We start from the raw sequence: 22,705 nt of genomic DNA, 5'->3' as shown, positions 1-22,705 counted from the left end.
TTTACACGGCTTTGGGGTGGCATCCCGTGAATCCCCTCTGAGCGAGTGGCTGAGCCGACAGAGCTCTCCTGCTGCGTGTACAATAATCCCCGTTCCTTCTGCTTAGACCCGTGTTGCCGCCTCCCAGCTCCAAGCGCAAGGCCAGATCCAGGTCCAGACGCCCCAGGCGGCCCAGGTGGCTTTGACGAAGCCCCCAGTGGTGTCGGTTCCTGCCGCGGTGGTGTCGTCCGCCGGCGTCATCCCCGTCACCGTCGCTGGCATTAGTGTTGCTATCGGGCAGCCGCAGAAGGCAGCAGGTATTTCAGGCATTTTTGAAGAGCAGAAACATCTGACCCAAACCGGGCTCTCGGGTCTCTGTCTCCTTCCCTGCCCCAAAATTTCCGCAATTGACTAATATCTAGTGTGATGCTCCTGATGTCGAAGCCTCTGGTCTTTGATGGGCTGAGCTCTTGTGGTGGCATGGGGTATTCAGTTGCTCAGGAAGCCGCTAAGTGTGTGCAGTCCAGCTTGTGGGAGGGAAGCGACTGTTGTCAGTTTGGCTAGGGTGGAAACCACACCCTGCATGGGGTGTCCCTCACACAGGGCAGGCTAAGGCCTGGGAAGAGGGCCCAGGATACGAAGGAACGCCAGAGGAAGAGTGCAGATCAGGGAGTGGACTGAGAAGAGGAACTTGAAGGAAGGATTGGTGGCTTGAGAAAGAAGTGGGGAATTGGGGGAAAGAAAGAGCTAATCAGAGAGGACAGCAAGAGATTGACCAAGAGCGATTGACCAAGATTGACTCCAGGAAGCGGAATATAGAAAGCTGTCTTATACCAAGTCAGACCATTGGTCCATCTAGTTCAGGATTGTCTACACCAGGGATTCTCAATGTTGGGTCCCCAGATGTTGTTGTACTTCAGCTCTCATAATCCCCAGCCCCTTTGGCTGGGGGTTATGGGAGTTGAAGTCCAATAACATGTGGGGACCCAGCGTTGAGAATCCTTGGTCTACACAGACTGGCAGCAGCTTCTCCAAGGTTGCAGGCAGGAATCTCTCTCAGCCCAATCTTGCAGATGCTGCCAGGGAGGAACCTTGGAACCTAGATGCTCTTCCTAGAGCGGCTCCATCCCCTGAGGGGAATATCTTATAGTGCTCACAGATACAGTCTCCCATTCAAATGAATGAATGAAACCAGGATGGACCCTGCTTAGCAAAAGGGACAATTCACGCCTGCCACCACAAGACCAGCTCTCCTCCGTTCTAAGCCCCGTTTCCCAGGGCCTTCTACATCCCAGTGCACAGAGTGTGGTCTGGCACAGCTGCGTGGGTGTGCAGAAGGAGCCGGGTTCGAAACTGGCCCTTGCTGCTCTTTGCTCTGGGAAAGACCCCAAGCTTTCCTGGGGCGTTTTGGTGTTGTGAGATGTGGAGCCTCTCAGAACCAGGAGAAGTGAGCCCTGAGCTTTTCCCCTTTCTGTGGCTCGCAGGCGGGCAGACGGGGCCCCAGTCCTTACAGGTCCAGCAGCTCTTGAAACTGAAGCACCACCAGACGGCCCAGCAGCAGAAGGCCATCCAGCCTCAGGTCTCCCAGGGGCAAGCCGCCGTTCAGCAAAAGGTATCTCTCCCTCCTGCTTCCTGCCGGCTCTTTGGAAGTGTTCGCGCGGTGGAGGGGGGTTCTTTGGGCCCCGCAGCGGCTTCCTTTCAAGGAGGTGGTTACAATAAGGCAGATGCGGGAGGGCTCTGGGCACTGGACCGTGGGCCGCCTCCAGAACAGCGCTGGCAGGAGCCCGAGAGAGCGCAAGCCCGTCCTCTCCTTCCCGCCGCCCTCTCTGCCGCCCTCCCCCCAGTCGCTTGTGGACTACAACTCCCATCCTCCCCCGCCGCAACGGCAAACAGTTGGGGTGGAGGGAGTCCTAGTTCAGCGGAGAGGAGGGTGGGGAAGAGGAAACGGCGCAAACTCTGCCTTGCGTCGGCACTGCTCTGGGCAGGTCGTGGAGGCTGATCTCGCCCGTCTTTGTGCTTCCAGATCAACGCGCAGCAGGTCAGCGTCCAGGCTCAACAGCAGACGTCTCAGCAGCAGAAGGTCTACGCAGCGCCCTCGGCCCTGAAGCCGCAGTTCCTGTCCACAGCACTTTCTCAGGCCCAGAAGCCAGGCGGGACCCAGCAGGTCCAGACCCAAATACAGGTACCCTGACCTCACACACACACACACACACCCCACTGCCCCCCAAATAATGCCCTTGGTTGATTCTCTCCCCTTCCCCGCCCAAGCAGTCATTGGGGGTCCCATTGTGGGCTCTGTTAAGAACAGAGGAAGCGGACTTGAAGGACGGAAACGGTGCGGGCGGGAAAACGGCGGAGCCAGCGGGTGCCGGCAGGCGGGAGGGGTAGAAGGCGGGGCAGGCGGGTGAAAGCGGCGGTGGGGGTGGGAGGAAGGAAGCGGCGGCAGGGGCAGACTAGGGGTGCAGATGTTAGTCTGCGCCCCGCCCGGCTAGTATTGATCAAATATCCAGTTGCTCCATCCCATCCCATGTTTTTATTAATATTAGCAACGTTTTAAGGTTGTTTGATAGTGGCGGGTTCTTTTATTTGTTTTTTCTACTGAGTCAGACCATTGGTCCCTTCAGCTCGGTGTCGTCTACCCAGACTGGCAGCGGCTTCCCCAAGATTGCAGGCGAGAGTCTCTCTCTCAGCCCTATCTTGGAGATGCTGCCAGGGAAGGAACTTGGGACCTTCTGCGTGCAAGTCGGCAGGTGCTCTTCCCAGAGCAGCCCCGCCCCCTAAGGGGAATATCCTCCAGTGCTCTCACGTGTAGTCTCCCATCCAAATGCAAACCAGGGTGTGTGCTGCTTAGCAAAGGGGACAGTTCCGCAAGACCAGCTCTCCGCCCCTGGTTGCTGGACTACAATTCCCATTGTCCCCACCAAAGTTTATTCTGGCGAGGGATAATGGGAATTGTAGTCCAGGAGCAGCCAGAGAGCTGCGGGTTGGCTGTGTCCCTAGCCGAAGACAAACGATAATTAAAAATACCAGTTGCTTTTTAACCAAGAGCCCGTTTTCCTAAATGTGTCCTTCCTTAAGGTTGCAAAGATCCCGCAGGTGGTCTCCCAACAGGCCACGGTAGCCAACATCCAGCAGATGGTTTCCGTTTCCCAGCAGGTAAGGTTCCCTGGAACTTGCTTCCAGGTACATTTCGGCTAGGGCTGTCTGTCTCGCGAAAACACACACAGCCCATGCCCATTTTTGGCAGTCCTGATGTGACAATGTGGCCGCTCAAGTTAATTCTGTACCTTGCTGCTCCTCTCCGATGAAGACCCTGCCATCACACACACACAGTACCGCAAAGCTCTGTGGAGTTCTGTGTGGAGTCCGCGGGGCCCAGACAGCTCCCGCCTCGAGGGACTCTGAGCCTACACAATCCAGTCTTCGCCTCAGCTCTCACTCAAGCGATGGTCACCTTCTTTTATTGGCATTTTCGTCTGTATTCTTAAAAGCTCTTAATTATTTTTAAGTCCTCCTGCACGGAGAGCCCTACTGGCCAACGGTTTACTAGGATGCAGACTTTTCTCTTGTAGACAGTCTCAGTTTTATTTTAAACTAGCTGGGCCGGGCGCAGAGCATCTGTGCCTCTAGTTCGCCGTTGCTGCTCCCCGCACCCCGCCTGCCTGCTGCTTCCTCGCCGATGCTGCCCGCTCGCTGCTGCCATTGTTTTCCACCCACCCTCTTCAGCCTGCTGCCACCTTCTCCCCTCCCTCCCCCCCCCCCCATTGGCTGGCCGGCCGGCCGGCCACCTCCATTTTGCTTCCCCTGGCCGGCCACCACCATTTTGCTTCCCCCGGCCAGCCAGCCACCGCCATTTTGCTTCCCCCGGCCAGCCGGCCACCGCCATTTTGCTTCCCCCGGCCAGCCGGCCACCGCCATTTTGCTTCCCCCACCCATCCCTGTCGCTATTCAGCAGCTGCTCATGAAATCTTGCGAGAGCTTCCATGCACAAGATTAGCCACGGGTATGCCTTAGAGAATTAGATAGACAGATAGATTTTATATATCTATCTTAGTCCCTGTGTGTCTCTGTCTCTCTCTGCTGTCTAGGTCCAGGCCCAGCCCCAGACGGTGACTTTGTCCCAGACAACAGCAGGCCAACAGCAGGTCCAGGTGATCCCGGCCACCACCGCCACCGCTCAAGTGGTCCAGCAGAAACTGATCCAGCAGCAGGTGGTGACAACAGCCTCGCCCCAGCTCCAGGCCCCCGGGGTGCAGAACCCAGGCCAGACGCCGGCCGGAGCCGACAGCCAGACCCAGCAAGCGAAAGTGCAAATGAGAGCCCCCATCCGACTCAAGGCGCCCAACAAGCCCAGCTGAGCGGCTGCTGCCGCAGGACACCGCTTCTCCCACGGCACACGTGGGGCAGGATCCCGGCGAGATCCCCTTCTTCCACGAGGCTTCTCCGTTTTGCACAGGAGGATCTTTGGGCCAGCAGTGTTGCATCTCTCAAAGCCTTGCTTCCGAGGAGGGCCTCGTCTCTCTCGATGCTCTCTCTTTCGCTCCCTCTCACTCTGCTCTACCAGATCTTATACAGTGTAAATATTTAAAGACTCGCTCTCTTCCCGTGTACACAGAAATGTAGCAATGAGATTGCTTTTAAATAGCCGTAGAATTTTGTCCATATCTTGTAGTGTTTTGTCGTCACTGCCAGAGGGAAGGTTTCTGGTGGGGAGGGCTGAGAATGCCTTTGGAGAGGCCCGGGAAAACCCCTCCTGAGAGAGGCGAAGGGAAACTGCATTGGCAACATTCCCCACAACATCTAGCTAATAAACATGAAGACTTGTATGTATCTGTAATTATGAACCGTATTCCAGGCTCCATTTTTTTTTTTAATTTGGGTAACTCTTTTTTTTAATTGCAATTGTGTGGGTTTCCCCCTCCCTGTTTTTTAATGTACAGTTCGTTTGTTTTAACCCCACCCTTAGATTTTCACTCCCATTTCTCACTGTAAAGGTGACAGATATTCTAAGCATGTTGTTTTTGGAGGGGGGGAGGGAATACTGTGTGACAGTAACTGTGTTTTTAATTGTAAGCCATCATTTCTCTTTCTTCTCCCCCCCCCCTTTTAATTTGTAAAAGGAAACGTTTGTTTGATATTGGTAAGAAAATGGTTAATTTATTCTGGTTTCGTGAGGGGCTTCCGACTGGGAGGAGGTCCTCGATAGAATTTCCATCTGTTTCACGTTCTTGCATTTGGTTCTTTTTCCACTCTGAGAGAAGACCCCGGAACCTTCAGTCTAAACTTTGTAAAGACTCAGATTCAGCTTTTGAGCTTTTGCAGGTGGGCCAAAGTTGTGCACCTCTGCTATAGAAGATGACATGCTTGCAACACCCTCACCGGGAAGGTGAGCTCTGCCGTTTGTGCTTATATTGTGTTCCAAACACCCCCTGCTCTGTGTTTCTGAGAGCTGCTTGGCAGGCAGCAAAATAGTTAAAGTCAGTGCAGCAGGGATGGGAGGCATTGGGCAGAAGCCGCTGGGAATAGCTCCTGCATAGGTTCCGTAGCGAGCAAGCCCAAGCAGGTTGCTTTCTGGTGCGTCTCCTATTCCTGTTGGTGGGACTTGCCTAGGAGACAGTTCTCAGTAGATCGTGCCCATTTTTGTAATGCATTGTTCAGTTTTACTCTGGAAATGTTTATCGCGTTAAAAGCATTGGGGTGTCGATTTGCAAAATTCAGGAACAACCCCACCCCACCCCCGGCAGCCCACTGGCTGTTCTGGTATCGATTAAGTCAACAGAGGCCATTTCAGGTATCAATTATGTCAACAGAGGCCATTTCAAGTGAAGGCATACATTTAGATCGATATCTCTCTCTCTCTCTCTCTCTCTCTCTCCACTCTCACGCCAAAAGTGTATTCGAAATCCAGTTTGATTTGTAAATATCTTTATGAATATTAGAAGAAAAAAAGGAGAGAAAAAAACCACATTTGTACTTGACCAGTAGGATTGTAAGGACTTGTGATGTATCCTACCTGAAGGTGTAATAAAGTGTACATTTTTATAACTCTTCCAGTCACGGTGTGATTATGGTTCAGAATCCGGTCTACGCAAGAGAATTCTGCAGCCCGCCTGCACCGATTTCTGAATCAGGAATGTTCGCAGGCAACCTCGTTTCCTTTTAAAGCAAGCTCTAAAAACTTGTGCCTTGAGCATTCTGTCAAGATCAGATCAGGTTTTATTTACGGCCTTGGGCCAGCAAAATAAGTATTGTGCCAACATGCTGCTCTCAACTATTATAGATACAAGCAGATCCGTATTACAAATTGCTATGTTCCTAGTTAGAGGTGTGCCTGTTGGTCTCTGTCAGCATCACACAGGTTCTGGTACTTCCTCTTGAATAGTTGAAACGGAATCACACACTCCACATTTCCTGTCTGGATAAGGCATTGGCAGGAGATAGGAAGATGGCCGTTCCTAGGGTTGCGTCTGATAATGCTGCATTTGTGGCACCTTAAAAAGATGGCTGTGCCAGATTCTAAGATTATTAGCCTACTTTCCTAAAGGAAAGAGAGCTGATGAGATCACCTGGCTGTATGTGCGTGTCCCATCAACTTTGCCATGCCTGGAGTATAACGAACCAAATTGGGTACAGTTGTAGGGACAACGCCTCAATGGCGTAGTTGGTGCTGATGTCATCCGTCCTGATTCAAGATGGCAGATGCATGAACGTTTTGAGGTGCAAGTGGGCTAACTTGTAGACCACCTAACCAATTTGAACCAAATTTGGTACAGTTGTAGTGAGTTACACAGAGGGATATCTCAACGGCATAGTGATGTCACCCAACCCAATTCAAGATGGCGGGTGCATGGACATTTGAGGTGGAACATAGGAAGCTGCCTTATACCAAGTTGGACCATTGGTCCATTTAGCTCTGTATTGTCTACACCAGGGTTTCTCAATGTGTGGGTCCCCAGATGTTATTGGACTTCAGCTCCCCTAATCCCCAGCCCCAGTGGCCTTTGGTTGGGAATTATGGGAGTTGAAGTCCAATTACATCTGGGGACCCACACGTTGAGAATCCCTGGTCTACACAGAATGGCAGCGGCTTCTCCAAGGTTGCAGGCAGGAGTCTCTCTCAGCCCTATCTTGGCAACTTACTGTATGCTTTGGTAGTTTGTTAAAATAAAAAAAATCTTGTCCTATTAAAAAAAAAAATCTTGTCCTATCTTGGAGATGCTGCCAGGGATGGAACTTGGACCCTTCTGCTCTTCCCAGAGCGGCTCCCTCCTCTGAGGGGAATATCTTACAAATAGCTCACACTTCTACTCTCCCATTCAACTGCAAACCAGGGCAGACCCTGCTTAGCAAAGGGGACCACCCCTGCTTGCTCCCACAAGGTTCTGTCTCTGGCAGCCTCTCCAAGTAGGTAGGGCTGCGGACGACTCCTGCCTGAAAGACTGGGAGAAGCCGCTGCCAGCCCGTGCCAGACAACTGCTAGATGGACCAATGTTCTGACTCCGGTAGGAGGCCGCTCCGACGTGCCTAGGCTTGCAGCCTTAAAACCCTCAACGCGGAGAATAGCAGTACTCGAGAGAGAAGAGGATCGTTCCGTCTGTGGGCTGCCTGGCACCGCGGAAGTTGGGTTTCTGCTACTTGGATGCATCTCAATAAATAAATAAAATAAATTGCAGGGAGTCTTTTTGCAGCTCAATTGCTAGGATTGCAACTCGAGAGGAGGAGGAGGAGCCGCTCCAAGGGGAGCGATGGCGGGCGGGGCCGAGGGAGGAGCCCGGCCGGGTTTCCTTCCGAGCACGCGGGGTCGAGATCAGCCATGGCGGCGGCGGCAGCGGCGGCAGGGACTGCTGGAGCCGAAGCCGCGCTGGCCGCCTGCCTGGAGGCGCTTCTGGGCAGCCGGAGCAGCGCCAACCGCGTCTTCGAGGTCCTGGAGTTGCTGCAGGTGGGAAGCGGCGGCAGCAGGAGCATGTGCAGAGTGCATTTGCTCCCCCATAGCTTCCTCCACCCCCTTCCCCGGTTCCCTCCCGACAAGATCTGGTTAAGCAGACCCCTCCCAGATCGCTTCTTGTAAGCCCGGACTGAGCCCCAGGCGGCTTTGGGACGCCAGGAGGCCGAGGGAGGCTGGAGCATGTGCAGAGTGCCAAAGCTTCTGGGCCCCGGCGGTGTGAGGTCTAGGGCATGCCCGAGTTCTGGTATCTCTTCTTAGTCGTGGTTAGGTGCATTGCTCCCTTCTAACAGAGAGTCCCAGATGTTGTGGACTACAAGTCCCAGAATGCCCAAGCAAAAGCCCTTGCAGTTGGGGGAGTTGTAGTCGACATCTGGGAATCCCTGCTAGAGGGAGCACTGGTGAGGTGGTGGGCTTCCTTCCAGGTAGGCTCCCGCCCCCTGGGCCTCCTGGAAGGCCAAGAGTGTGCAAAGTGATGGGAAAAAGGGTACCTCTAAGCATGCACAGAGTGCACTTGCTATTTCTAGGCAACCTCAAACTCTGACGCATCCTTTCAGAATGTCTACGGAAGGCTGGTTAAAGCCTTGTTGGTTCTTTATTGTTTTATTCCCCCCACCCAACATATATTTCTTTCCCAGAGACTCAAGTTTTGGGCGGTATAAAAATATGTTAAATAAATACAAGTAGATTATATAACAAAATGAAGAAGAGAGTTCCCTGCCCCAAAGGGGCTCCCAGTCAAATACATGTGCGCGCACACGCAAGGAAAACCCCAGCCCCCAGTCACTGGGAAGGATTTTGTGCTGTGCGGAGTAGGGACCGTTGCTCTTCTCCTGCGGAATATAAAGGTTAAAGGATGCTTCTTTGCTCACGTAGCAGAGGTAAAGACATGGCCTGTGATTAAATTGTGCATCTGCTGTCAGCTAGGAAAGGTTGGAAAGAAATGAGTAAAATTAGACATGATTCTGAAAAGCAGGAGTGGTTTCTTATGTATTGGAATAGTTGCTTCCACCAGAATATTTGGATGAAAATATTGACATGTTGGATCATCTTTGTACTGTGTAGCGCCCCCCCCCCCCAATCTCTTTTCTAGTTCTTGATATGTCAGTGATATTTTTGATATTCTGGTATCTTGATATTTTTATGGATCCATACCTCTTAACTCTGGTGTAGCAAAACTATCTCATGAAGGCTGCAGTCCTCACGCACTTGCTAGGGACGAAGCCCTTGGGAACTTGGGGTGACTTGCTTCTGAGTAAAGATGCTTAGGATTGTACGGCCCATTTCTAAAAGTAATCCCATTTTAGCTGAATAATGTGACTTAGATTAGTTTTATTACAGTCATCAGCTGGCACAAAAACAAAAAATATATAAAACAAGAAGACAGACACATAATAAAATAGACAGCTCATAGAATTCCTAGTACAATGGGTTAATACATACAATAAAATCTTATAATTTTGAGATCTTAAAAAACTGAGAATAATGGTTGTATAATGTGAAAACCCATGTGTGTAATCTAAAAAAATGCAGAGTGTGGTTAGTGGCAGGGAGGATTCCCTGAACATGTACAGAGTGCATTTGCAAAGACCAAGCAACTGCAGCTGTATATCCACATGTGAACCACACATAGGGTTTTTGAGTTGGCTGGAATCTTGGAGATCTTCTGGACTGTACAGAGGAGTTCTCGTCTCATGAAATCTTCAGGAAACCCAGGGATGGGGGAGCGAGGGTCTCTACCCATGCCCCACTGGCAGCCATGCATTTCAACATGAGAAATGGACCCTGTTCCACGGAGTCCATGCTGGCGGGAACCCCGGGATGATCATGGCTGAATGCAATGTGGGAATAGGGTGTCAGGATCTCTTGCCTTCTCGTATAATTTGGGCCGCTAATATTCTGCTTTCCAGCTGAGAGTGTCTATGCTACAGAATATTTAGCACTTTATAGGCCTTTCCCAGTTACATAAAGTGTGTGCCATCAAGTTGATTTCGACTCCTGGCGCCCACAGAGCCCTGTGGTTTTCTTTTTCTTTTCTATTATTATTATTATTATTATTATTACTTACTTACTTACTTATTTATTACATTTCTATACCACCCAAAACCTGTGTCTCTGGGCGGTTTTGGTAGAATACAGGAGGGGTTTCCCATTGCCTCCTCCCGCGCAGGATGAGATGATGCCTTTCAGCATCTTCCTATATCGCTGCTGCCGATATAGTACCAGTGGGGATTTGAACTGGCATCCTTCTGCTTGTTAGCCAAGCATTTCCCCGCTGCGCCACTTAAGGTGACTCCCAGTTACATACCAGATGCTTTATTCTGGTGGTCCTCCAGATGTTCAGTTTATTGCGATTGCTGATCAAATACACAATCCCGATCAAATAAAAGCAAACCTGAGGGTATAAACACACAATCCTCCAGATGCTGCTGAACTACAACTCCCATCACCCCCAGCCACAGTGCCTGGGGATGATGGGAGTAGTAGTTCAGCAGCATCTGGAAGACCACAGGTTGGGAACCCTGGCTTTATACTATGTGTTGTTCTAGCTCTCTTTTGCTGCCCCTCCCCAAATTCCTTGCTCCTGCAGGCCGAGGAGAAGGAGGTGGTCCTCAGCGCCATTCGCACTTGCAGCCGTCTCTTCGGGGCCTTTCTAGAGAGGGGAGAGCTGTTTGTGGGGAAGTTGCCTCCTGAAGAGGAATTCCAGCAAGGTGAGTGTGGGCATCTCTGCAGGGGAGCTAGTCGGAGATGTTTTTGTTTTTGAGATGAGAAATCCAGACATTAGATGTATGAGAAGCTTTGAGGAGTTGAGGGAACATAGAAAGCTGCTACCTACTGAGTCAGACCCTTGGTCTGTCTAGCTCAGGGTTGTCTATCCTGACTGGCAGCAACTTCTCCAAGGTTCCAGGTAGGAGTCTCTCCCAGTTATACCTGGAGGTGTTGGGGATTTGAACCTGGGACCTTCTGCATCCAAAGTGGATGAGGTGTGGTTTCTGTTTCACTCCTGACTAAACCACACTTTCCCACGGGTTGTCCACATTTAGGAAATTCTGGTTTATTCTAAGCCTATAAATCAGGATCTTGAAATGTGGCTGGTTTAGCTTTGTCTTAATTTTTTTATTTATAAATATTATATTTATGTGGCTGGTTTAGCTTTGACTTAATTTTTTTATTTATAACTTCTATAGCTTTTATAGTTCAGGAAGAAGACTTATTTTTGGTCCAATTGACCCTGGAGTTGGAAAAATAAAACAAAAGCTATAGAGCAAACTCTTGATTGTAAACCGCTTGGGGAACTTTTGTTGAAAAGCGGCATATAAATATTCATCGTCATATCTGTTGATCAGTGTTATCCATATTCAGAGACAATTGCATATTTCTACAGTAAACAAGGCGGAACTCCAAAAGTTCTCAAACGTGGCCCCCCAGATCTGGTTGGACTACAACTCCCATCATCCCCTGCTGCAGTGGCCACTGGGGTGGGGGATGATGGGAGTTGTAGTCCAACCAGATCTGGGGGCCAGAATTTGGGAACCCCTGGAATTAACTCATCGGCCCTTTTAACCAGTCCCCCCCCTAGTTTTGCGTGACACGCTTTGATCTTTTTATCTTTTAGAGAACCACAGTGCAGAAGACAAATACAAGATATGGATGCGGCATCGTTACAACAGTTGCCTCAACTGTCTGGGAGAGCTGATGGGCCACCAGTCTTTTCAAGTCAAAGTGAGCCCGGTGGTTGTCTTCAGTAGAATACAGGAGGGGTTGATCATTGCCTCCTCCCACGCAGTATGAGATGATGCCTTTCATCATCTTCCTGTATCATTTGCTGCCTGGTATAAGTGTTTCCCATAGTCTGGGAAACACACCAGCAGGGATTTGAACCGGCAACCTCTGGCTTGCTAGCCAAGTCATTTCCCCGCTGCGCCATTAGGTGGAAGAGTGTGTGTGTGTGTGTGTGAGAGAGATATACACACAATATTTCTCAACGGCTCTTTACATTTATAATTCTCTCTGTATCTTCATTATTTATACGATTAAAGGAGTCTGCCTTTTGTACCCTGATGAAATTTGTTGAACTGGAAGCTAAACATCCTCTGGTTAAAGCTGAATGGAGCTTCAATTTCCCACAGGAGCTTTTGAAAGTAAGTTGTGAGAGTCTCTCTTGTATGTTTTGAGGAATCCATACAGGAAGGTAGCCTTATACAGATTCAGACTCTTGCTCAGTGTCATCTGCACTCCAAGGTTTCCGGCAGGCGTCTCTCCCAGCCAGAGTCCCCTCTAACAGGGATTCCCAGATGTTGTTGACTACAGCTCCCAGCATCCCCAGCTACAATGGCTTTTGCTTGGGGATTCTGGGAGTTGTCGTCAACACCATCTGGGAATCCCTGTGAGAGGGGACGCTGGTCCCAGGCCTACCTGGAGATGCTGCCAGGGACTGAACCTGTGACCTTCACGTTCTGCATGCAAATTAGATGCATTCCCACTGAGCGCTGCCTCAAGTTTATCAGGATGTGAATTCTGAACTATTATGTTAATCCTGAGCTATTATGCATTTTACACTATTATGTAAGATGGTTGATCTCCAGACGAAATTGCTGCTGTAGAGTAGTCCTGGAAGATGATGGAAGTAAAGTAAAGTGTGCCGTTGAGTCGGTGTCGACTCGTGGCGACCGCAGAGCTCTGTGGTTGTCTTTGGTAGAATGCAGGAGGGGTTTACCATTGCCTCCTCCTGCGCAGTATGAGATGATGCCTTTCAGCATTTTCCTATATTGCTACTGCCCAATATAGGTGTTTCCCATAGTCTGGGAAACATCCCAGCAGGGATTCGAACCAGCAACATCATGCTTGCTAGGCAAGTCATTTCCCGCTGCGCCTTTAGGTACCTACAGGTACTAAATTTTGCATACACAATCCTACCACTGAAATCAACTGAAATGCACTACTTTTTACATTGAAATATGCTCAGTTAAAATTTTAATCTTTTATTATCATCAGTTTTTAGAAGAAATTCTGAATATCATACTTCCCAGTTGCCTACAAATACCGAATTTTGCATACACAATTTTGCCACTGAAGTTAGCTGAATGCACTACTTTTTACACCGGAATGAGCTTGAGGGCATGTTTAATAATAATCTTTTAGTATCTTTAAAGCAGAAATTCTGAATTCACCATCATTTCAACTGTTGTTCTCAACAGCTTTCTAACACTCAATAATCCAGTCGATAATTCCAAAATGACACAATGCCCAAGAAAAGCAGTTCTTTCGCAGATTGAGATTTGCTGTGATTCAAGTTGTATGGTGGTCATACAATAAAATGAATAATGTTTGAAGTTGAGGTCCTACAAATGTACAGTTTGCTCGCAAGAAAACAGATAAAATAATGGAAGCGGCGTAAAGTTAAAAACAAAACAGTAAACCATCTAAAAAGCTTAAACAACATGAAATTAAGAGAAGAGCACCTAAAACAGAGCCAATTAAAACTGGATTTTGAAAAGTTAAAAGCCCATCCGCTACAAGTAAAAGACTTTTAAAAGGTTCTCTACACAGGGAGTTAAAAGAGATTTCTGTCTCTGCTAGTTGGTTGTGAAGAGCTTACTCCCGACGGAAGAAGATTCCTCGCTCCTGGTTTCTCGCTGTCAAGAATACCTGGAGTACGATGACGTCCGGTTCTTCCTGATGAAGGCGGTGGCTGAAAATATCGGAAACGTCATGCAGAAGACCAAAGAGGTACCAGCAAACTCTTGTAGTGGCCTGAATAGGTGGGGATATTATCATCTTCTCTGGTCTTGTGGTAACACACATGAATTGTCCACTTTGCTAAGCAGTGTCCACCCTGGTTTGTGTTTGAATGGGAGACCATGTGTGAGCACTGCAAGACATTTCCCTTGGGGCATGGGGGCATAGCTCCTGCCGGCTTGCATGCAGAAGGTTCCAAGTTCCCTCCCTGGCATCTCCAGAAATCGCTGTGAGCCTTTGTCCCCGAAGATGGTACAACTGGCCCAGATTTGTGGGCCTGGCCCAAAGGGGTTTACATACATATAAATAAATAAATGACTCCCTGTCCCCTGCAAAGAGCTCCCAATCTAAAAACAAAATATCAGATAGACACCAGCGACAGCCACTGGAGAAATGATGGCCAGGAGAGTGGAGTGCGTCTTTTAGCATGTTGTTGTTGTTGTTTTGGCAATTTCTCACCCCACCCCACCCCGTTTCCAGGTGCCCCTTCCAGTTTACCAGAGGAATGTCTTCACCCTCATTTCGTCCATCGTCATGCCAAGCGAAGAGAGCGAAATCAAAAACTTCCTCGTGAAACAAGGTGAGCGGAGAGGGGCGGTCGGTTGGATGGGGGCTCATCCACCAGGGCTGAAATGACCAGGTGTCTGTTCAGCTGAGCTGCTGGAAGTGCAGTTTGTGGTTTGAGGAGAGCTGGTGTTGTGGCAGCAAGCATGACTTGTCCCCTTTGCTAAGCAGGGGCTGCCCTGATTTGCACTTGGATGGGAGACTACGTGTGAGCACTGCAAGATAGGGGGCCGCCCTTCATGCTTGCAGGCAGAAGGTTCCCAGTTCCCTTCCTGGCATCCCCAAGATCGGGCTGAGAGAGACTCCTGCCTGCAACTTTGGAGAAGCCTCTGCCAGTCTGGGTAGGCAAGACTGAGCTAGATGGACCGAGGGCCAGACTCGGTATATGGGAGACATGTATGAGCACTGTAAGATATTCCCTTTAAGGGACAGAGCCGCTCTGGGAAGAACATCTAGGTCCCAAGTTCCCTCCCTGGCAGCATCTCCAAGATCAGGCTGAGAGAGACTGCTGCCTGCAACCTTAGAGAAGTGGAGAGCTGGTCTTGTGGTAGCAAGTATGACGTGCCCCCTTAGCTAAGTAGGGTCTGCCTTGGTTGCATTTGAATTGGAGACGATGTGTGAACACTGTAAGATATTCCTTTTGAGGGTTGGAGCCACTCTGGGAAGAGCATCTAGGTTCCAAGTTCCCTCCCTGGCGGCCTCTCCAAGATAGGGCTGAGAGAGACTCCTGCCTGCAACCTTGGAGAAGCCACTGCCAGTCTGTGTAGACAATACTGAGCGAGATGGACCCATGGTCTGACTCAGTATATGGCAGCTTCCGATGTTCCTATGTAACTTTGCCTCGGTATAGCTGTGTTTAGTTGCCTTAACTGTGTGCTTGCTCTTTCCCTTGACAGCTAACCAGGAGGAATGGAAGGTGTCAAAGCTGAAGGTATGTTTGGATTGGCTGAGAGGGATCCTGACCTGCTCCTCTTTTGACCCGCTTTATCTCAGAGCTGCCTCTCTGGGTCACCTTTTGGACCGGCTGCCTGAACTGTTCCTCTGGAAGCAGCGTGCCTGAAACAGGCTTCCTCTGGGTTTATCATATCGGCAACTTGGTCCTGTGCTGGTCTGTGATCGTAATAAAGGAACTGAATTGCAACTTGGTTGATCAGTCTGTGCTGTGTTCACCAGTTGGCAGAATCGGCAAAGATTAAAACAAGACCACTGAACAATCTTGCAAAAGAATGAAGGATGGGCCGGGGTGGGAGGAAAGCTACTAAAAACTAAGTAAGAAACACAAATGATCCAAACGTCCCAAATCAGGGTGGGTTTGTTTGTTTGTTTGTTTGTTTGTTTGTTTGTTTGTTTGTTTGTTTGTTTGAATAAACTTTTTTGCAAGAGAGAAAATAAACTTTTTGTTTTTGTTGCAAGAGATAGACAGACTTTGTTATGGTCATTGACTAGTGCATATATACAGAAACGAGAAATAATATATCAGTCCTTAGTAGCAAATTCTGTACCAAATAGGCAAACTTGCTGGCAGATTGTGTTGTCCTATTATGTATTACATAAGTTTATAAAGTACTTCAAATCGAGCGGCCAGACCTTGGTAAAAACTTGGGTTCAGTTCAGGTTCATCGTTATCTTTCACTTCTCTGGTCTGGATGCAAACTTTGTAGAATGGTTTGCAGAATTGGGTCAGATGCTCTGAACCTGTTTAGAAATAAGTTTCCATGGGGCTGACCAGGGCCTGCTTTCTGCTTTCAGGAGCACAAGCGGGCCTTTGAGAGGATGTGGCTTGGCTTTCTCAAGCACAAGGTGAGTGGAGATGATTGCAGAGGCTTTGTGTTTGCTCGGCATGAAGGAACTCCCAGGATCAATCCCTGGGAACTCCAGAGGGGCTGGGAGGAACTTTGATCTGAAAATGTCAAGAGCTGCTGCCAGTCAGTGTTGACAATGCTGGATGGAACAAAGGTCTGGCTCAGTTTGGCAGCTTCATAATTTCGACCTTAGATGCTGTGTTTTTAAAATGGTAGCAGTGTTGGGACAATAGGCTACCGTTCTCCACCCTCTGGAGCTAAAGGGATGGGGCCTCAGCTCAGTGGTAGAGCATCTGCTTTGCATGCGGGATGTCCCAGGTTCAGTCCTGGGCATCTCCAGGTAGGACTGGGAAAGACGCCTGTGTTGAAGGAGTGGCCATAGCTCAGTGGAAGACCATCTGCTTTGTATCCAACATCTCCAGGTAGGGCTGAGGAAAAATTCCTAGGTGAAGCCCTGGACAGCTGCTGCCAGTCCGAGTAGACAGTATGGAGCTAGATGGACGAATGGTCTGACTCAGTTGGCGGCAGCTTCCTATGAGCCAGCCCTGCCCGAACATAAATCTATTTTAATAGAGTTTGTCTTTTCTGTTCCCTTTTACCTAGCTACCTGGCAGCCTCTACAAAAAGGTGCTGGTCATCTTGCACGATTCCATCCTTCCTCATATGAATGAGCCCACCCTCATGATAGATTTCTTGACAGTTGCCTACGATGTAGGTGGGTAAAGAAAGGACCTTCTAAAGGGTTGGGTGCTGCTGAACTGCAGGGCCATCCGTGGAACCCACTTGGGTAAGAGGTGGCCAACGGGTGGGCGTGCTTTGGGGCCACAGGTGGCAATGGAGCTAGCGGCATTTAGGGATGTGCACGAACCGAGGTTTGTACGTACACGGGTTCCGAGTTGAACCAGTTAGGATGAGGTCCGAACCGGTTCAGCACCGCAGGCTGGCAATGGAGTTAGTGGCTTATAGGGAAATGCACGAACCGAGGTTTGTGCACGGGTTCGGAGTTGAACCGGTTAGGATGAGATCCGAACCGGTTCGGCTCCATCGGGTGTGGGGGAGCAGCGAGTGACATCTTTAAAGAGGAGGAGAGCAGGTCCTTACCTGCTCTCTGCTGCTACATGCAGCTTCCTGCTGCGACGCTGTTCAGCCCAAGAACCTTCATACACAGATGCCATGTGCGTTCTGGCGTCATGCGCGGGTTCTTGAGGGGAGCAGCATCGCAGAAGGAGGCTGCTTGCAGGGGTGGAGGACCCGCTCTCCTCCTTTTCAAAGATCCTGCTCACTGCTCCCCTGCCCCCCAGAGGCACCGAACTGGTTTGAACCTCTTCCGAACCGGTTCGGCTCCAGACCTGTGCATGAACCTTGGTTCGTGCACATTCCCAGTGGCATTTCAAGGCAAGTGCGCAGGAGGGTTTGTGAGCCTGACTTTGGGCTCGAATTAAAGCCAAGATAGATGGACGTCCCTTGAGCACCGAGTACCCTCCCCACTTTATTCTTTTAGCCACCTGAAATATTTTAACTGCGATTGTATTCTCGGCTTCTCTTACAGGCGGAGCGATCAGCCTTCTGGCCTTAAATGGCCTTTTTATTCTGATTCTCCATCATAATTTGTAAGTTCCTTTTGCTTCCCACTGACATTTCCTTGGAAGGTTGCAATCCAGAGATTTAAAAAACAGACGTCATATTAGGGATGTTTTGTAGTCTGTAGCAACAGATATACAGGGATGGTATCGGGGGTCGATATACAGATATACAGGGATGGTATAGGGATGACACCTAGTATTAATTCCTAGGGAGAGAACCAAGATGCATTACTCAAGCATTAGTTGCCTTCAAGTCATAACTTCTTGGGAGAATGGATGATGATGATGATAATAATAAAAATAAGGGCCACAGAAATCACCATCAGTCAATTACAAAAAGCAACTTTACTGGGAACAGCCTATATTCTGCGACGATATCTATAATAATAACAGCAACAACATTGATAATAAAATTCAGCCATCCCAGGTCCTTGGGAAGGACTCGATGTCTGGGTAAAACAAACCAGTCAATAACACCTGTCTGACTGTGTAAACAATAATAATAAATAATAAATAAATCCTGAATGTTTGACTTCCTCTTAGCTAAACTGCTACATCCACATAAAGTTGCTATTTTATTGTGATACGAGCATTTCTGCCATTTCTCGACTCGGAGGCAAAGACGTTAAGCAAGCCGTCTGGTCTCTTTCCTGTGTAGGGAATATCCTGGCTTTTACAAGAAGCTCTACAGTCTCCTTGACCCGTCCATCTTCCATGTGAAATACCGTGCCAGATTTTTCCGGTTATTGGATTTGTTCCTGTCTTCGTCGTAAGTATAGTGTTTTGTCAGAGAGCGTTGAAAGGGGAGAAGAAATGGGGTGTGGGAGGGGAGAGGAACTCCCCAAGCTGCTGATGCGGTTCAGTAGTTTTATTCAGTATATCTTTTTCTTTCTCTGGAAACAAACTTTTTCGGAAGTACAGTATTTTGTCAAAAAATGGGGAAAGGGGAGACGATCCATGACCTTCCCTTCCTGCCTCTCGTTTTCCCGCTAGACACCTGCCGGCGTACCTGGTGGCCGCCTTTGTCAAGCGCCTCGCCCGGCTGGCCCTCACAGCTCCGCCCGAAGCTCTGCTGATGGTGATCCCGTGTATCTGCAATCTTTTGCGGCGGCATCCATCCTGCAAGGTGCTCATCCACAGGCCTGGGGGTCCTGAAGGTGAGAGGAAAGCATCAAAACTCGGAGCAGTTGCCAGAGTGACGTAGGCTAGTTTCCCCCTGGACATCCTTGCGCAAAATGGCAGAAATGTGCACATAGCCTGGGTTACACTCATGTGCGGCCTGTTATGCTTCATTGTCTGGGCAGCTTGATGTTCAGTCAGCAAATGCACACATGCTGATGCTCTCCTGAGCCTTTGTGCGCTTTCATGTGCTGCGAGTATGTCATGCGTTCCCATAATCTTATCCGCTTTCCTTTGCTCATGTTCTGCTGTGCGTTTATGTGCGCCGAGACTGTGTGCTTTCATATGCTCTGCTGTGTGCTTTTATGTGTTGATGCTCTGCTGTGTGTTTCCATGTGCTGAGTCAATGTGCTTCCATGTGCTGCGATTATGCACTTTCATGTGCTGGTGCTGTGCGTGTCCATGTGCTGAGATGATGTGTTTGCCTGGGCTTATACTTTGCTGTGTGCTTCCATGTATCAATACTTGGCTGTACGCTTCCATCTGCTGAGATGATGCACTTTCATGTGATGCTGTGAGCTTCCGTGTGCTGAGATGATGCGCTTGCCTGTGCTTATGCTTTGCTGTGTGCTTCCATGCGCTGCGTCAATGTGCTTCCATGCACTGATGATTTGCTGTGCGCTTCCATGCGCTGCGGCGATGTGCTTGCCTGTGCTCATACGCTGTTGTGCATTTCCATGCACTTTCATATGTGGAGACTGCTGTGCGGCATAACGTGGGTATCCTTTGTGCACGGAGGCAACCACGTTGGTCCCTTTCTCCTCTGTAGATATGTCGGAAGACCCTTACGTGATGGCTGCGGAAGAGCCTTCGGAGAGCAGGGCTCTGGAGAGCTCCCTTTGGGAGATAAAGGTACGTCTCCCAAGAGGATAGCCCAAGGGCTCTTGGGAGTTGAAGAGCTTGTCTTCGTTCATAGGTGCAGCGAGACCGTTTAGCTGTCCAACACGTTCCGTCACACCCAGGTGGAAAGACCAGGGATGCAGGGGGCAATGCTGGAAGGGGAGGAGCCAGACGACATTGTAAATACCTTGCATGTTTGTGGGTGGGAGATTGGGGTGGTTGCAAAGGTTTAATTCAGGGCTTGACCCATTTTCTTTGTATGTGGGCTTCTCTTTACAAGTACCACACTCAGATTAGACCCAGGGCTGTCTGGGACAAATACAGATTTTAGGAAACATCCCTACCTCCTGAGTATCTTACTCCAGGCACGATGGTTAAATTTTTAGGCACCGTGGCTCCCTGCGTCCTGGGATTAGTCAAGCCCTGGTTTGACAAAATATTGTTCAGGTTGCTGTTTAACATGCTCCCCCCTCCCCGTCCAATATGTAGGGCGTGTTTAAAGATGCCTCAGGGTTGGCTGTGTCAGCAGCCTTGACGTAAGCCAGGGGCTCTTAAACTGGGGGTCCCTGGATATTGTTTGACTACAACTCCCATCATCCCCTGCCATGGCGATGGACGATGGGAGTTGTAGTCCAATGACATCCAGGGACCCCAGTTTGTGAGCCGCTGGCTTGGGCAAAATCATTTCTTTTGTTGTTCTTGGTGCCTCAGACGCTGCAGAACCATTACCACCCAGAAGTGGCAAAAGCCGCTGCTGTGATCAACATATCTCTGTCCGAAATGGAGGAGGACATAACAGAGTTTTTGGAACTGACTGCCTATGAGGTAACAGCACCCATCCCATGTGTGAATGAAGGAGATTTTGGGCTGTGTCAGTATTTTATTTTATTTTAATCCCTCTCTTAGTCCTTGTGGAAATTGCTGAGTTAGGAACATAGGCAGCTGCCATATACTGAGTCAGAGCCTTGGTCCATCTAGCTCAGGATTGTCTGCACAGACTGGCAGCGGCTTCTCCAAGGTTGCAGGTAGGAGTCTTTCTGTTCTCCTGTCTTGCAGAAGCCAGGGAGGGAGCTTGGAACCTTCATGCAGATGCTCTTCCCAGGACGGCCCCATCTCCTAAGGGGAATATCTTACAGCGCTCACACATGTAGTCTCCCATGCAAATGCAAACCATGGTGGACCCTGCTTAGCAAAGGGGACAGTTCCTGCTTGCTACCACAAGACCAGCTCTTCTCCCCAGGAGGCTCGAGTAAGAAGCAAACCTTTCCCCCTACCTTTCTTTACTCCCAAGGGACTAGAGCCTTATTTCCGTAGTGTTAGGAGCCAGTTCGATGGAGCATCTAATCTTGGATCTCACCTAGGAGGACCTGGGTTCAAATCCTGATCAGCCCTGACGTCCGCCGGGTGACCTCGAACCAGTTTCCCCAGCCTCCGCTCCCTGTGTCTTGTGTATGCTTTGTAATTGTGCTTTTAAATATTCCCACTCCACCTGGAGTGGTTCATAGTTTGTCGTACATGGTTTCCCAAATAGGTAATTATTAGCATGAGTTTCAGTATTCCTCCGGTGAGTTCAAGGTGGTGTACAAGATTTCTGTGACCGACAAATAAAATCCTATGTATAATGAACCACCATTGAAGTGTATCCCAGAACAACTTGCCTATCTTGTTACTGTTTTTCCCCCTCACAGTTGACTGCGGAATCATATGTTTATATAACCCACAAGGCTCACGATCTCCCAGGAGGAGAGCTGGTCTTGTGGCAGCAAGCATGAATTGTCCCCTTTGCTAAGCAGGGTCCACCCTGGTTTGCATTTGGATGGGAGATGACATGTGTAAGCATTGGAAGGTATTCCCCTTAGGGGATGGAGTTGCTCTGGGACGAGCACCGGCCTGCTTGCATGCAGAATGTGCCAGGTTCCCTCCCTAGCATCTCCAGAAAGGGCTGAGAGAGATTCCTGCCTGCAACCTTGGAGAAGCTGCTGCCAGTCTGTGAAGACAATACTGAGCTAGATGGGCCAAGGGTCTGACTCGGTAGAAGGCAACTTCCTATGTTTTGAGACGTCTTGTGATAGCGATGTATATCGACACAGACCTGGGTTATGACTTATTTGTTGGTCTCAATACAATATCTCAGTATGCTAGTTTTAGAATACTAGTACAAGATTCTGTGCCACCCGCTTTTATTCCCCTCGCCTGCCTCGTAGGGTTGTTGTGATGAGAGGGAGTGACTGGCCCAAGACCATTCCGTGAGCTTCTTCGCTCAGCAGGGATTTGAACCTGGGTCTCCCCAGGCCTAATCCAGTACTCTAACCACTACACCATCCTGTGCCTCGTCTCTAAACATGAGTGGGGGCCACAGCTTAGAGGCAGAGCATTTCCTTTGCATGCAGAAGGTCCCAGGTTCAATCCCTGGCAGCATCTCCAGGTAGGGCTGGAGAGGACTCCTGCCTGAACCCTTGGAGAGCTGCTGCCAGTCAGTGTAGACAATACTGAGCTAGTTGGACCGATGGTCTGACTCTACTGAGCAGCTCCTTTTTTTGTTGTGCCAGATAACTGAAAACGCTCTGACACTCGTCCGTCTCTCTCTCTCTCTCCCCACCCACCCACCATCCTCTCTTGGTTAGATCATTGATCGGGATATCAAGAAAGAAACAACCGATGTCCCGTTGGAATTTCAGCAAGTCCGAGGTCTGTTTGGCAAGAAGGACGATATCTTCGCAGAGCACTTCGCGCTGGAATGATGAAAACCTTTATTGATGGGCTTTGTAATAAAGTTTTTTTTTTAAAAAAAAATTAAGAACATTGTACATGGTGTGTTCGCGCCCCCCCCCCTTTCTTAAAAAAAATAAAAAAATCAGCAGTGTTAATAAAGGAATATGGACCTAGATCCTCGGAGGAGAGCTGGTCTTGTGGTAGCCAGCAGGCATTGTCCCCTTTGCTAAGCAGGGTCTGCCCTCGTTTGCATCTGAATGGGAGACTTGAATGGGAGCACTGGAAGAGATTCCCCTTTGGGAATGGAGCTGCTCTGGGAAGAGCAGAAGGTTCCAACTTCCCTCTCTGGCGGCATCTCCAGGATA

The 22,705-nt window shown here is 49.4% G+C and overlaps 2 protein-coding genes across 18 annotated transcripts in view; both read left to right on the top strand.

Moving 5' to 3' along the window:
• EP400 (E1A binding protein p400) overlaps window positions 1-6,024 on the top strand; it is an 84,290-nt gene extending 78,266 nt beyond the window's left edge. For all 16 annotated transcript variants that reach the window (XM_053280244.1, XM_053280242.1, XM_053280243.1 and 13 more), the window contains 5 exons: window positions 107-296; window positions 1,464-1,591; window positions 2,003-2,161; window positions 3,058-3,135; window positions 4,068-6,024. In XM_053280244.1, coding sequence (XP_053136219.1) covers window positions 107-296; window positions 1,464-1,591; window positions 2,003-2,161; window positions 3,058-3,135; window positions 4,068-4,337 — 825 coding nt within the window. In that variant the 3' untranslated portion in view covers window positions 4,338-6,024. The remainder of the gene's footprint in view (window positions 1-106; window positions 297-1,463; window positions 1,592-2,002; window positions 2,162-3,057; window positions 3,136-4,067) is intronic.
• A 1,733-nt stretch (window positions 6,025-7,757) lies between these two features.
• On the top strand, window positions 7,758-22,428 carry NOC4L (nucleolar complex associated 4 homolog). 2 transcript variants are annotated; one of them, XM_053279063.1, is made up of 16 exons: window positions 7,758-7,918; window positions 10,512-10,632; window positions 11,538-11,644; window positions 11,962-12,063; window positions 13,502-13,651; window positions 14,141-14,240; window positions 15,121-15,155; window positions 15,974-16,024; window positions 16,630-16,741; window positions 17,576-17,636; window positions 18,268-18,378; window positions 18,603-18,766; window positions 19,558-19,640; window positions 20,340-20,453; window positions 20,685-20,877; window positions 22,253-22,428. In XM_053279063.1, exons 1-16 carry the CDS (start codon window positions 7,793-7,795, stop codon window positions 22,258-22,260), a joined length of 1,638 nt encoding a protein of 545 aa, XP_053135038.1. In that variant the 5' UTR covers window positions 7,758-7,792; the 3' UTR covers window positions 22,261-22,428. The 2 variants fall into 2 exon arrangements, with proteins under 2 accessions (XP_053135038.1, XP_053135039.1); XM_053279064.1 differs by lacking the exon at window positions 20,685-20,877.
• Window positions 22,429-22,705: the final 277 nt, after the last annotated feature.

The sequence above is a fragment of the Hemicordylus capensis genome, chromosome 15, assembly GCF_027244095.1.
Source record: "Hemicordylus capensis ecotype Gifberg chromosome 15, rHemCap1.1.pri, whole genome shotgun sequence".
Lineage (NCBI taxonomy): Eukaryota > Metazoa > Chordata > Lepidosauria > Squamata > Cordylidae > Hemicordylus > Hemicordylus capensis.
The sequence above is the reverse complement of the archived record's forward strand: the minus strand, read 5'-3'. Positions and strand labels throughout refer to the sequence as shown.